Source organism: Pinus tabuliformis, chromosome J (assembly GCF_031772625.1).
Source record: "Pinus tabuliformis cultivar Carrire ecotype Pingquan chromosome J, CPIR1, whole genome shotgun sequence".
Lineage (NCBI taxonomy): Eukaryota > Viridiplantae > Streptophyta > Pinopsida > Pinales > Pinaceae > Pinus > Pinus tabuliformis.
Genome location: NC_142295.1, coordinates 1,132,356,243 through 1,132,372,329, shown reverse-complemented (window position 1 = coordinate 1,132,372,329; position 16,087 = coordinate 1,132,356,243). Strand labels below are relative to the sequence as shown.

General features: G+C 37.4%; 1 protein-coding gene across 6 annotated transcripts in view; it reads right to left on the bottom strand.

The window, feature by feature from the left end:
* LOC149231065 (Protein phosphatase 2C family protein) overlaps positions 1-16,087 on the bottom strand; it is a 434,498-nt gene that overhangs the window by 285,306 nt on the left and 133,105 nt on the right. For 5 of the 6 annotated variants that reach the window (XM_089379111.1, XM_089379109.1, XM_089379108.1 and 2 more), the window contains one exon: positions 8,272-8,308. The exons of the other annotated variant lie outside the window; for it this stretch is intronic. In XM_089379111.1, the coding sequence (XP_089235237.1) occupies positions 8,272-8,308 (37 nt within the window). The remainder of the gene's footprint in view (positions 1-8,271; positions 8,309-16,087) is intronic. 6 annotated transcript variants of the gene reach the window in all.

Genomic DNA, 16,087 nt, shown 5'->3' with positions numbered 1-16,087 from the left:
TGCTAGAATTGGACACTTGAACTATGACAGCATTCGTTTGTTGAAAAAAAGTGGTGTTACTAGTTTACCTACAATTCCTAGGAAACTTAAGCAATGTGATGCTTGTATTCTAGGAAAGCACAGCAAACAATCTTTTCATGATTCTCATTCCAGAGCACATAGAAAACTTAAACTCATCCATTCAGATTTTTGTGGCCCAATGCTTGTTCCTTCTGCAAATGGTAATGAATATATGATGACATTTATTGATGACTGCACCAACATGTGTTGGGTTTATTTATTGAAGAACAAATCTGATGCTTTTCAATCATTCAAGAACTTTCATGCATGGATTGAAGATGATGCACAATCTCATATTGGCTATATTCACATTGATAATGGAAAAGAATACACTTCAAATGAATTTGAAAATTAGCTTCGCTAGCATGGGATCGAACATCAAACAACTGCGCCTTATAATCCCCAACAAAACGGAGTAGCTGAAAGAATGAACAGGACAATGTTAAATATGGTACGTTCCATTATGTTTTTCATAAATGTTAAACTGATGTTTTGGGTTGATGCAGTTCTCTGTGTTGTGTATATAAAGAATAGGTGTCCATCTAATGTTATCAAAAACAAGACTCCCTATAAAATGTGGTATGGCCACATTCCTTTGGTGAGGCATCTCAGGGTTTTTGGTTCCACCTGTTATGCCTTGATACCTAAGGAACAAAGAAACAAACTTGGTGCAAGGAGTCGCAAGTGTATCTTCTTGGGGTATTCAAATACCTCCAAAGCATATTGTCTCTATGATGAATTCAATAAGAAGTTTATAATATCTAGAGATGTGACCTTTCTTGAATCTTCCAAGGCTAACAATGTTGTTGAGCGACAAATTGATCGCTTGGATAAATTCGGACATGTAAATTATTTTCAATGGTTTGATAATGAGATTCCACATCTTGAAGGGGGAATTCCTATACTAGATCAATCTGTGGAATCTTCTTCTGAAATATTCTCTCCCCCGCATGAAGCTCCAACCACTGATGACACTTTGAGTGATGTGATTAACAGAATTAGGAGACTAAATCTTGATTCAGCCCCATCTCAGTCAACTAAGTAGCCTGGGCCATCTCAAAAGGTCCTCCTAAATGGCTGACAAAGACACTTGAAAGTGTTCGTCCTGATGAGGTTGGAAAGATAGGAACAAGAAGTTCAACCAGACAAAATGGAGGTGATGTAGATGATTCTGATTCACCTATTGATATGGATGTTTCTTATGATTGTGAACTGAATTTGTCTACAGATTTTGAACCAACTTCCTTCAAAGAAGTCGCTTCTCATGATGAATGGAAAGAAGCGATGTAGAAAGAATATGATGCCTTGATAAAGAATGACACCTGGAAGCTGGTTGATCCTCCATTGGGAACCAAACCAATAAGTTGCAAGTGGGTCTACAAGAACAAGTATAAAGTTGATGGCTCACTTGACAAGCACAAAGCCATGCTTGTGGCAAAAGGTTTTGCACAAAAGAAAGGGGTCGATTATGAGGAGACTTTTGCCCCCACAACAAAATGGGCTACCATCCAGACACTCTTTGCCTTGGCAACACAGAATGGTTAGAAAGTTCATCAAATGGATATAAAACTAGTTTCAATGAATGAAGATTTGAAAGAGAATGTCTTTTATGTCCTAACCAAAAGGATTTGTTGTGAAGGGTCAGGAACACAAAGTATGCAAGCTTGTAAAATCCTTGTATGGCCTCAAGCAAGCTCCACGAACCTAGTACGAGAATTTAACTAAGAAACTTCTGAAACCCAACTTCAAACATTATGATCTTGATGATGCAACTTCGTTTGTCAAGAAAGTTGGCAAAATAGTTGTATATCTTGTGATGTATGTAGATGATCTTTTGATGATAGGGAACAATGAGAGCTATATTGCATCCATAAAGAAAGAATTGAGAAAAGGTTTTGAAATGACAGACTTGGGCTATGTTCACTACTATCTTGGTATCGACGTAACTCAACATCCGAAGTTTATATTCTTCTCTCAGAAGAAGTACATTGGAGATCTGTTGAACAGGTTTGGCATGACTGAGTGCAATCCTTTAACCACTCCAATGGAACAAAATTTAAACCTCACATCCACTAAAGGAAAACAAATTGAGGATGCAACAAAATATAGGCAGCTCGTAGGAAGTCTCAACTACCTTAATACTACCAGACCAGACATTTCATTTGTTGTTGGAATCCTCTCCAGGTTTATGCAAAAGCCTTGTGGGGGACATTAGTCTGCTGCAAAAAGAGTTCTAAAGTACTTGAAAGGAACTCAAGACTTTGGACTTCAGTGTACACAGGTGGGCAACTTCAGCGTGATTAGATACTCTAATTCAAACTGTTAGTGTCAGTCTTTCCAGCCTTCCTCCAGTGATCAAATATGCTCTTACAAAGTGGTCTCAGAGTGTCAAGGTCAAATTTTGTCATTTCAAAGAGTTTTCAAGCAAAATTTGGTCACTAGGCATTAGGTCTAGGGTTTGCTTTCACTCCTAAAGTTGTCCAAATGTCGGTCTATGTCACTATTCAGCTGAGTCTATCATCATTCATAGGGTTTTCATTATCATCTCAGTGTCTAATGAGTCATTTTACATCTTGTCCATGCTTCAGTTGCGCCTAGGTAAGGTCATTTCCCTCTCCTAGGGTTTTGAAGGCAATTTCTTTTGGACGGTCAAATCATCGGCAAAACTTGTGTCATGATGTTCATACACCTTCCCCTATCCTTCAAGTACCTTATCAAATGCTTCCCATCACTGAGATCCCCCAAAATCCTCATTTTTGCACAAACCCTAGTTTCTAGCTACAACCTGGCAATTTTCTAGGTTTGGCCTGTGTTTTGCCCTTTTGGACCCCTTCCCCTCGCTCAATCTCTGAGATTCCACTTTCCCCTGCTTCCTAACATCCCTCCCCACTCCCAAAAATTTCCCCAAGAATTTAGAAGCCCCTTATCCCCTTCATTTCGCTTCATTTCGGCAAAATCCCTTGTTCCACACATCGGGATACGTTGCACTCAAATGATGCTTCAGAGCAATAGAAAATGAATTTTGGAAAACTGAGAGAGGTTTTTGTCCACAACATGCCAAAGAAGAAAAACCTCCTTCACTTTTTGCACAGGTGTCATGGTTTTAGAGAAATGTCAAAATTACAATCGTCGGATCCAAGGAGGTTGGCCAAGGCACTAAAACGACGAAAAAGGCCCGATCCACTCCAAATTTTGGCCAAAGCCTCTTTGACTGAGCATGGTACTTGATTGGGGACTCCCAGCCCAAATTTCAAGAAATTTGGAGAAAATTTTGTCAATTGTGAATTTTTGTGCCATACACAGGTTTTGTCCTGTTAACGGGGGTCTCACCCCCTGCGCGACCCTTTCACTTGACAACTCCATTTTGCAAAAACTCGGCATTTCCAGATTTGTCATGAAAAGTTACACATGCTCATCCATTGCCAAGAGATTTTATGAAGTTTTGGGCCTCCAGAAAGTCAAAAAACAAGCAAAAAATGACTTTCTGCCACATTTTTGAGACACAGAAAGCAGTCTTGGGAGATTGCAATTTTGGAGGGGCAAATGACCACCAAATTCAGAAATTCCAGTTGGGTTGGAAAGTAGACTCACAGACCTTTCCAACAAGCCTACTCTTGCCCCATTTGGACACCTGGAAGTGCCCCAAAAGTGCCCTCAAAGGCGCGCGACCCGTCAGGGAATGGCGCGCGACCCATCAGGCAAATTTCTCAAAATTTCAGTGTACAGCTCAGCAAAACGCAGTTTTGACCATGTTTGACTTTTTGGAGTGGATTGTCATCCTCCTTGTTGTAAATGATGTAAATTTATGACACTTTTACACTTATGTATCTCTTCTGGAAGATTCATTCATGAGATAGGTGAAAATTAAATGAATGAATTGGTTTCCTAGTTTATAGAGGCAAGTTGTTTTGACTGCCTAGATTTTAGTGCTCAGTTTAGAATTGGTTGAAACAGCTCCTAGAAGGATGAGCTCGACCCCTAGAGGCAAGGGAAGAGGTTGGCTTGCCTATATTATCTATTTTCTTAATCATTTTTAGAGGTTGGAAGGTTGGACTCTTGAGGGAGAAGCTATCATTGTATTATTCACTGTATCTCTGCAATTTTTGGCTAAGGAAGACCAGGGTTTTGCAGTCCTTTTTGGGATTCTTGTGGTTACATGTATTGATGGTGTGTTTCTCTATGTACTTGTAAGTGTGTTATGTGAATCATTTCCTTTCTTTCCTTCTGCACATTAGGCAAATGAAGTGTTAAAGTAGAACTCATGACTGTCATGCTCTGCTTTTAAGTTTGCTTAATTTCAATGTTTTCTACTGTTTAAGGAGAATTCAAAGTTATTGTTTGCTCTCCTTAGCTCCTCACCTGTCTTTCTCATCCATTCACCTCAAACTAAGGCATCAATACTGTCTCCTATCTCGCCCCAAAGAACCCCCTGCAGAAACTGTGTCCAATCCCCGCACCCAAAATTGCCATCTCCTCAATTTGCCACCAAAAACCCTAAAAACCCCAAATCAACCCTTTTGATCAGTTTACTAGCCTAAAATCAGTGTTACCCTATTGGTCATCTCACCAATTGAAGATCTTTACCGAGATAGACCGGAGAGAGCCCTCTCCTGCCCCGTAGGGCTAGCTACGAGGCTAAGCGGTTTGATGTTGCCTTGAGATTTACCTTTCTCAGCCTGAGGTGAAATTTCAAGCGCTAACACAAACATCGATGGAGATAAAGAAACTGGGGTTTCTACTCCAAGTTATGTCATAAGTCTTGGATCAGGAGCCATCTCCTCTAGGTCATGCAAACAATCAGTTCCAGCAGATTCCACAACTGAGGCAGAATATGTGGCAGCAGCTGAAGCAAAAAAGGAAATGTGTAGCTCAAGAAAATTCTAGAAGATTTGAATGAGAATCAAGTGCATTCAACTCCTCTCATGATTGACAACACTTCTGCAATAAAGTTGGCCAAGAACCCAAAGTTCCATGATCGAACGAAGCACATCAATACAAAATACCATCTGATTTGACATCATGTTGAGGCCAAAACAATCCACCTACACCATTGTTCCACAAATGAGCAGATTGCAGACATCTTCACCAAAGTGCTTGGAAGAGAAAAGTTTGAAAGATTCAGAATGATGCTTGGACTCACCAACATCCCTTCAAATTAATGGGGGGAATGTTGACACCTAATCTTTGGGATTAGGTAAATCCATGTAAATATTGTAAATAGAAAATAAGAAGAATTAGAAGATGAAGAGACACTGGGAGATGAAACCCAAGAGTCTCTCCCTCCATGTATATATCTATGATCAATCTTAATGCAAGGACACAATTCGCTTTGAGGAGTTACCTCCTGGTCTGACAGTAACCATAGGCACAGACATCCCTTCAAGGCATAGAACAGTATCAAAACTCCTTGATCAAGGTTGTAGGGATGACATGGATACAAAAGTTTATCGGTTTCTCTTTGCAAGTGCCATAAGATTCAATGTTCTTCGCTCACCTTATTGGCATGAAATGGTCGCCGCCATCAATAATGACCCTAAAGGATACAAGAGGCTTGGGTGTGACAAAGCTAGAACCATGGGACTTGTTCAGGAAAAAGACAAAATAAACAATGCTTTGGGTAAATTCACAAATGCTTGGAATGAATATGGGCATCCATCGTATCTGATGGTTGGACAAATGTAAATAGCAAGCCATGGATAAGTGTTCTTGGTGTGTCTACTACTAGTATAGTTTTCCTTTCATATCATGACTGCTCAAATAAGTTCAAGACCGGCATCAACATTGCAGAACCATTAATTCAAACAATTGAAACTATTGGGCTATACGATGTCATCCAAGTCATTATTGATGATGCTTCTAAATGTAAGGCAACGGGAGCAATCATTGAGGATAGATACCAAACATATTTTGGTCTAGGTGTTTGGTGCACATAATGAACCTTTTGACCCATGGCATTACTAAGAGAAAGGAACCTGAATACAAATAGATTAGTTCATTGTATGAGAGAGGCAAGTACATGATAAGATTTATTACCAACCATAGCAATGCCCATATCATTTTCCGTAGTCACTCAAGGTTGGAGTAATTCAAGATTGCAAAGACTAGATTTGCTAGCTATTACCTCATTTTTAGGTGCCTTTTGAAGGTAAAAGAGGCATTAGCTAGCATGGTATCAAGTGAATCATGCCAGGTATTAAAGGATAGGACTACAACAACATCTGACAAGGGAATATTTTCAACAGGTGGAGGACACGGTTCTTGTTGATTAGATTAGGGCAAGTGTGAAGAACATTTTGCAGTTCACCAAGCCCATTTATAACATGATTCGTTTTTTAGATACAAATGCACCAATAATTGGTGAGGTGTATGAGCAAATGGATAGCATGCTATGGAAAATCAAAGATATTGTTCAGCCGAAAGACGCCCATCTTGTATGAACATATTCACAAACATGTGGTCAAGAGGAGGGATAATCTCAATGTTCCACTCCATGACTTGGCATATGTCCTTATGCCAAAAAACTACTCTCCATCTTGGTTCGCCAAACTTGCACCTAGGGGTGCGGTTAGGAGAAAGCCCCATACAAATCCAGAGGTACAAAATGGGTACATGCTAGCATTAGACAAGCTAGTCCCTAACAGGGAGGAGTGTGCTAGATTGCATGGAGAATTAAGCAAATACTTCAGTCAAACTGGAATTTTTGGTACTTTACATGCAATAGATGATAGAGATATATTGGATCTTGTTGAATGGTGGAACATATATGGCTCTAGGGGACCTTTGGCAAAATTGACAGTTAAAGTGCTTTCACAGGTGGTTAATACTTTTTTTGCAGAGAGGTGTTGGAGCACCTATAGCTTCATCCACAATGTCAAAAGAAACTGTCTCAATGAAAATTGGGCAGAAAGCTTACTTTATGTACACTATAACTTGAGGTTGTTGACACATTATTGTGAGTGGGCTTGATTTGATAGAGTATATATCACTTGGGACAACAACCCGAAGTAGGATAATTTGGAGGATGGAGCCTTACATTTAGAATAATTGGAAGCAGAACTTTTGGATGATGAGGATGCCGATCATCAAGTAGCATCAACAGCAATGCCACCCCCATCCACTAGCAGGGCTCAAGTTGCACCATATTTTTCACCGCCTCCATTTGCAACATTATGTGGAGGTCATGTTCCTTCTGGTTCTGGACATGGTTCATGACCATTGCAGAGTCAGACAATGAGGGAGGAGACCCCTATTGTTCATTGATCACGAGAAAATAAATTAGAAGTTTCTTGTGGCAAGAAGAAATTTTAGTAGATAGTAGATTTACTTGTCTTTTCTAGTTTCTAGTACTTTTTATAACTATCGATTCTGTCATATTTATTATGGTATTTTTTGTAAACAATCTAAAACAATTTAAGTCTGAAGTTTGAAGTTGGCAATTATAACTCATTGGTAATGAATTATGAATATGATGCTCTGTGAAACATTGCATTTCATGTTTGATATTCTTTGTAATTGTGGTTAATGGTTTCAAGTACAACTTTAGTGATGACAAATGTTATATATTGAATTTTGAACTTTGAAACTTTAAGGTTGATGAGAATTGAGATGTTGTGGACCTGTGGTTGATGAAGATTATAACTACTAGATGATTGATGTTATATGGTTTAATCCATGTTTTTATGTTTTTTATAACTAATTCATCATTCTACATGCTTTTGTTGACATATATGCATCAAAATATATAAAAATATATATTATATAAAAAACACTCCCAACCTGGAAGCTTTTGATAATTGTCGCTCCCGCTTCCAAGTAGCCTTATTTCAAGTGCTTCTCAAGTTCATTTATTTAGAATATTGAACAAAAATTCAAATCAAAAAATAGCAACAGTGCATCTATTTGGAACATAAATGATGAACACAAAACAAATATGTTATCAAACATAATCTGTAAGCACAAGATGCAGATAACTTAAAGATTGAAGCAAGGTGCACAAAATTTTGGAGTAAATAAAGATGCAACGTGATGGTGAAGAGATATGTCTTTGTATTAGCTTTAATAGTAATTTCGTAGAAGTTCTTTCTCTGAATATGGCTATGGGGAAACATAAATGACACAACCATGATATGCAAGTATTGTGATCTTGAAATATATCCAACAAAACAAAACAGATATACTGACTGCTTCTGTATAATCAAACTGAAAGCATACCATCAATAATAGCCTTTTTTGCAGCTTTTATGTCCATCTGCAGTTATTCAAAGGAATATTTCAATCAGACAAGGTTCAGAAAATCAGAAATTTACATCCAAATCACTATGGATGAGATTGTGAAATTTATAGCAACATAATTATAGACAAAACTGATCAAATGACACCATCTTCATCACCTAAAAGTCTACTAGACTACTAAAATAACCCCATACTTCCAAAACACATTAAGAGACATGTATGTGCAAGATAGAAACCATTGCTTTAGTTACTATGATTTGTTAGATACAGGTCATATATTGATAAGCTAAACTGATCAAATCAAGTTATATTCATCAAATCAACTCATAAACACCCAGTTGTTAAAGCATTGCTCTAGTCACCATGATTTTTTAGCTAAAAGGCATATAGTGATAAGCTAAATGAATCAAGTCATCTTCATCAAAGCAACTCATAAACACCAGTTGTTGGAACTCACTATCAAATATGCCAGTAATTATTCAAAGTATGGTAACTCAGAAAATAACTTATCTCCAAACACTGCCAAAATTTTAGCACGTTCTAAATAGGTACAGGATATATGCATTAAAGTTTCAATGGATTGATGCGATTGCCCATGGATTTGAGAAAAACTTTGCAAAAATTGCCCTTCAAAGAAAAATCCAATTACACTTTACATGTCAATTTTCCAAGCAAGCTTGGGACTGTGCATTGTACTACTACATATAAATGACTAACTTCCCTTTTTTCACAAGGACCACCTTGAGATAAAGAACTGCCTTCAATATTGTTTCTGAACCAGGATCAAGCAGAACAAGAATTTTGAACTTCATTCATAATGAAGCACTGTTCAAATGCTTAAACATAAGAAATGTGCTATGCATTACACTCTCCTGGCACAGGAAATAGTAGAACTTAAATCTATGGAACAAAGGCTGTTAAATTATATTTTCTGATTTGACGATTTACAAACACAGATATTCAAAGAAAAAGTCAAAAGAAAGCACAAAATATTATAGAGATATACCTTGCAGAGGTAGCTCTACCCTATGATGACTCACTTTTAAGATAATGAACTCTGAAAATAACTTAGAATCTTGTAGGCATTAAACACAATTTTCATTCTAACAGAATGCTGATGTTTACACATCATAAACATGTAGAAGCACACAAACGTTGCAGTTTATGGCAAATTAAGAGACCTGTTTTTACTAACAAACCAGGCAGTTCATTACAGAAAACCAATGTGTATGGCCAATAGAGAAGGTTGACTTGTGTCCATAAAAAGGTGCCAAAGTCCAAAATCACTAGGTATGGACCTAAAAGCATCTTGGAGGGGTCACCCACTGTCATCTCAATGACCCACTTCTGCACTTCACCTTGAGTTGATTGCCAACACAAGGAGGAAAACCCTAAACCAATAAGTCTTTGATGAAAAAAATAGACCAAAGGGATTGTCAAGTATTTCATGTAAATCTGGTTTTATGAGATGTAAATTCCAGATTTAAAATACAGTCAAACAAGCCTCTAAAAAGGTGGTGTATTTATAGGGTTTTGGGCTTATGAAGAAGTCTGAAAAGTATGGATAAGGTAGTTGTTTAATTCAGGCTTTAGGACAGCAAAAGAGTGGTCATTGGCTCTAAAAATGAGATCTGAACACAATGTATTATATGGACATTTCAGATCTCAAAGGTGGCAACAAATTTGTGATATTTGGGAACTATTGAATGAAATCCTAATTCAGATTGGCAATTTAAATGCTTTAGATTTCAAACAAGCAAGAAATGATTTTATAGTTTGTGTCTGTGATGTAAATGAGGTTGAAAAGCAAGACCGGTGCCTAGGATTTCATTTGGGCAAATGGAAGCTGAATGAGGATATATGAGTGGGTTTTAAATTTTTATCATCAAATAAGGAAACTCTGAAAACAAAATAACTAATTTCCAGCACCATTATAAGGCTGTCCTAGAACGCAAAAATGGTTTTTTGAGAATCCTAATTAATAACAAGTAAATTCCAGCCATTTCACATCAAGAAGTACAACTTTTCTTTAGCATTTTCTAGCAGCATGCATGAACAATTGTAACATCCCACCTGGGTATCTTCGTTAAATTATGGGGAATTTCCTTTATAAAATTTATGCTGTTAACTTTTTCATCAAAAGCCACAAAGATGACACCGATATGCACCACAAAATAAAACCCAGAACACAGCAACGATAAAATATTCGGCAAAATACAAAATGAAACATATGCAGCAAATCCCAGCTTTTATTATATTAATATAAAAATTGATATTACATGGCCATACGAATAACTGGAGAATAGCTGAGATAAACCCTCAACTGCTGCAAACTGGATCCGGCCTCAAAATATATCTGCTACCACACTGGATCTGGCCTCCCGAACTGGAACTGCATTGATGCCCAAATTGAGAATCTGAATGATCCTTACTCCAATCTTCAGATCTACTGCAGATCTGATCTCCAATAATACTGCTGAACAGTGTTACTTGGGAGCGGGAGCGAAAGCAGGGAGCGGGAGCGAAAACAGGTGCGGGAGTGACATTTTCAAAAGCTCCTGGTTTGGGAGCGAATCATAGAGTGTTTTTTTATATAATATATATATTTTTTATATTTTGATACATATATGTCAACAAAAACATGTAGAATTATGAATTAGATATAAAAAACATAGATTGAACCATATAACAATAATCATCTAGAAGTTATAATCTTCATCAACCACGTCCACAAGTTAGTAACATAGTAACATACAACATATTGAGTCTCGTGATTCATCAATCTTAAAATTTCAAGCTTTCAAAATTCAATATATAACATTTATCATCATTGATCACCAAAGTTGTACTTGTAAGCGAAGTGTAACCATTACAACAAATAACATCTAACATGAAATGAAATGTTATAAAATGAAATGAAACAACTTTCAACTTTCATGAAGCATCATATTCATAATTCATTACTAATGAGTTATAATTGCCAACTTCAAACTTAAATTGTCATATATTGTTTTAAAAAATATCATAATAAATATGAAAGAGTCAATAGTTATAAAACCCAGTGATGTGAAAATCGCGATTTTTATTTTTTGCCGATATAATTGCGCGATAAATAAACGGATTTTTTTTTCACGATTTTTCTGAAAAAAATCCCGATTATTTGAAATAATCGTGATAACAACCTAAAAATCGTGATTCAATGGGTAAAAATCGCGGGGCCGGCGGACAGCGAGTTTATAATAGGAAAAAACGATATTTTTTTTATTCATTTCAACAGTCAGGGGCAGCGATGGATTGGGAGTGACCTAGGAGAAAAAAACTTGTCAATTGGGAGCTGATTCGAGGAGAAAAACGAGTCAAAAACCCTGGTGGATTTAGAGCTAAGGAGGAGAGGATCAATTTTCTCCAGCAAACTGGTATGGGCACCAAATTTATGTGTTTTGTTTTGGTTTTCTTTATGTTTTTGGTTGGGTTTGGATAACCCATTGTTTATCAAATATTTTTGAATTGATTTGATGGGGTTTTTGTTTGTTAAATTAATAAATTGTCAAAAATTCCATGTGTTTTGTCATGTTACTCATATATGTAATTTTTTTTAGTTTTTGTAACTTGCAATCATTATTTTGCCATAGGTTCACCATTCAACTTCAAAGTTCAAAGTTCAAACTTCATCTTACAAATTTAAAACTCAAGAGTCAAGAGTTCAACCAAGTTACAAACATGCCAAGGAAATTGGACCCTCTGTGGGAATTTGGTGAACCTGATGGAGGGTTTGATAGAATGAATTTGAGTTGCAAGTTGTGTGGGCATCATATGTCAGGAGGGGTTTATAGATTGAAGTATCACCTTGCACAAATCCCTGGATTTGATGTAGGGCCTTGCACAAATACAAATCCGGAAATCATCCGAAGAGCCATGAGATCATTGGAAGAATTAGAGCACGACAGAGAGGCCAAAGCAAAAATGAAGAGGCAACTAGCAAAGAGGGTGTTATGCTTAGGTGAAGGAAATGGCACTGGTTCTACTTCAGCATCAATATCTACAACCAATCCAGTAGCTGTCTCATCATTTTTTGTTCCTATAACCATGCCTAGTTCACAACCATCTATCACTTCAATGCTTAAAAAAACTGAGAAAGAACAAGCTGACAAGTTGTTGGCCAAATTTCTCCTTTGGAGTGATATTCCTTTCAGCGTTGCAGGAATAATCCATTTTTCCAACCTGCCATTGATGCTATTGCAATTGTTGGCTCAGGGTACAAAATCCCTTCCTATGATGACTTTAGAGGCCAGATTCTTCAAAATGAAAAGGTTGACTGCACCAAAAGATTGGAGGAGTTTAGGGCATCATGGGCACAAACAGGATGCACTATGATGTCAGATGGTTGGACCAACCAAAAGGGGAGAACCCTTATAAACTTCTTGGTTAGTTGTCCCAAGGGGACAATGTTCATGAAATCGATTGATGCATCTTCACATATCAAAGATGCAAAAACTTTGTGTGATTTGCTGGATGTGTTTATTTTGGAGGTGGGTGCAGAACATGTTGTCCAAGTCATAACGGACAATGCTGCAAATTATGTTGTTGCTGGCAGGATGCTTATGGAGAGGCATCCTACTTTATTTTGGACACCTTGTGCTGCACATTGTATTGATTTGATGTTGAAAGGCATAGGAAAAATTTCCTTTGTCAAAGATATTGTTGAGTCATCAAAAAGCATCACAAAATTTATATATAATCATACATCTGTGCTTAGCTTGATGAGAAAATTCACCAACAATAAAGAGTTGGTGCGCCCCACCATTACACGATTTGCCGCCAGTTTCATATCTCTTCAATACCTCTTGAATTCTATGTCGGATGTGAAGAGGCCATATGCAGATTAATTTCATATCAAGAAGACTTCTGGGCGGGAGTGCAGGAGGTGTGCACTGTTACTGAACCTTTGGTAAAGGTTCTTCGATTAGTTGATGGTGACAAGCCCGCAACGGGCTATTTGTATGAAGCCATGGACAGGGCCAAAGAATCCATTTGGGCCTACTATGATGATAAGAGAGATAAGGGGTTTCAAAAACAACTCCTCCCATGGGAAGTGATTGATGAACGATGGAACAACACACTCCATCGTCCCATTCATGCTACAGGGATTTACCTAAACCGGCATTTTCTTACCCATGTGGGTTCGTATTTGATGCTGAGATCATGGATGGATTCTTAACCTGTGTTCAAAGGATGGTGCGATCTCTAGTAGAACGTACAGAAATCTCTAAAGAAATGGAGACATACAGGATGGCAGGTGGCACTTTGGCTTTAACATGGCTGTGACTGATAGGACGACTAAAATGCCAGGTATTTTTAAGTTTGTTTCAAATTTCACTGTCTCTTCAAGTTCATAACTTCATACTTTGCTTCAACTTTCAAATTTCATTTTTTTCTTAAGTTTATTTAAAATTTTATTTGTAATTTTGTTGTAGATGCATGGTGGAGAATGTATGGTGCCAGGGTACCCCATATGCAAAACCTTGCCATTCGAATCCTCAGCCAAACATGTAGCTCCTCAAGATGCGAACGCAACTAGAGTGTATTTGAAAAAATACACAACAAGAAGTGCAACAAGTTAAACTTAAAACTTAAAATATTGCAAATTTCCAAATAATTTTTTGAATTCATTAAACAATATTTTTTCTATAATTATTATTTCATGATATTTGTACAGGTTGGAGTCCCAGCGACTTAATGACATGGTCTACGTCTACTACAATCTCCGATTGTGGGTGAGGCAACTTGAGAGGACACCTAATATGGAGGCCATCTCATTGGATGGGATTGACACCACTGCTACATGGAGGGTTGAGGCCAAGAGGCCTCTCATGGAGTCTGCCAATGATTGGTTAGAGCAAGAGGTAGTGGAAGGCGTAGAAGGGGAGGAGGAGGAGGAGGAGGAGCAACAGGAGGAGGTGACACCACCTACTCGGGCTACCCCTGCCACCAGTAGAGGACGTGGTATACCTCCTATAGCTCCTAGTTCTTCAGCTTCTAGAGCACAACAGAGTCCACTGCCAACTCCACTGGCATCTACATCTAGAGGGAAAGGGAAAGCTATTGCATTTTCTCGCAAGAGGGGCAGAGGAAATTAGTAGTATTAGACTTTAGTCTATTAGACTTTAGTTATTTTGCTCATTTCATTGTATATGACATTATGACTCATGATATGAGATACATTATTATATTTTTTGTTGATATTTTGAAGTTGACTTGGGACTCAAGTGTCAGGACTTCCGACTTACTATTTAGGACATGATTCATTGTTATGTGTGATGTAGCACTAGAAATGATATTACACATCTTATATATTAGTTCTTTTATTATATTTATGTGTCAATGTATTTATTTTATGTTATAAATGCTTTAGATATTAAAAAAATTGAAAAAAAATGAATATTTTTGTATTTTATGACTTTTTCCCAATTATTTCCTGATTTTTACGATTTTTTTCGATTTTTGCCTGATTTTTTCTTGAGCCGATATTATCCCGATAATGATTACTGCCACATTCATAAAAACTACTAGAAACTAGAAAAGACAAGTAAATCTATTATCTATTGCTTATGCTTGGACCTCTTGCCAGCACGACAAATGTCTAATTTTTTAGTTTTGTCGGAAAATCAGGTTCTTTGTCATTAATATCACCCTCTAAGCATTAATATCCAAAGGTATCTTTGTCATTACCTCTGTATCTGTATAGGGATCTTTGTCATTAATGTCACCCTCTAAGCATTAACATAAGATAGAAAAAGCATAGCATGTCAAGTCAAGATTTTGTTTGAGTGATGCATACAGTTTTAGGAGGGTCATGATAGAAGAGTTCAACAACCAATGTCACTAACATCAAGGTACATAGAGGGATTGGTGCTCTTGATTAAATACGAGTTCCATACCCTAATACATGACAAAATTCAATGGAAACATTGCAATCCTAAAATCCTGAAAAACTGATAAGTCTACTGGATTTTGAATGAAATCTAAAATTCTACTTTCTCCATATGAAATCCAATGAGGTCAGAACCACTCTCAAACATCCTGAGTCATTTCATGGTAATGTTAAAAATTTAAGTAAAAGGATGAAAACGAAGATTAAGGAGAATGTCACTTTTACTTTAAGAATTTAACATTACCATGAATCGCATATCAATATTAAGGCCATAGGCTTGATCATTAAGCTGCCCCACTCAAAACTTATTTGTTTCTTTGAAAAAAATTGCATTTGGAACATTACTGCAACAACAAAAAATTGAAAAAAAGGCTAAACGCTCCCGAAAAGGCAAGGAGCGTTTTTTTTTAGGGAGCGCGCTCCCGATTTGCTCCCAAGTCGCTCCTGCCCGAAGCGCGGATTGGGAGTGGGATCGAGGGGGGGGGGGGGTGCTCCCCCGCAACACTGCTGCTGAAGCTCTATGAGATTTCTAGGTGATATCTCCTCAATGGTGGGTTGAGTTTTCGTCCAACTAACAATAGGAAACCCAGGGGTTATCGTCTTGGGGCTTGTTGAAAGTTGACAACCTTGTTCCCAAACCTCTCTAATAAGAAAATTATTCAACTCCAAGTTCAACTCCAAGATGTTCCAACTGATTTGCTTCCCCTCCTTTTATAGATCTAATAGATGTGAAAATTTGGATGCCCAAATTTCTACTGCAGCAGCTGATTACGTTTCTTCTATTTGTTAATTACTAAACAAAATTATTCATTGTTTCTTATGGTAAACACCGAAACTAATACACTGCAGCCTTCACCATTTAAA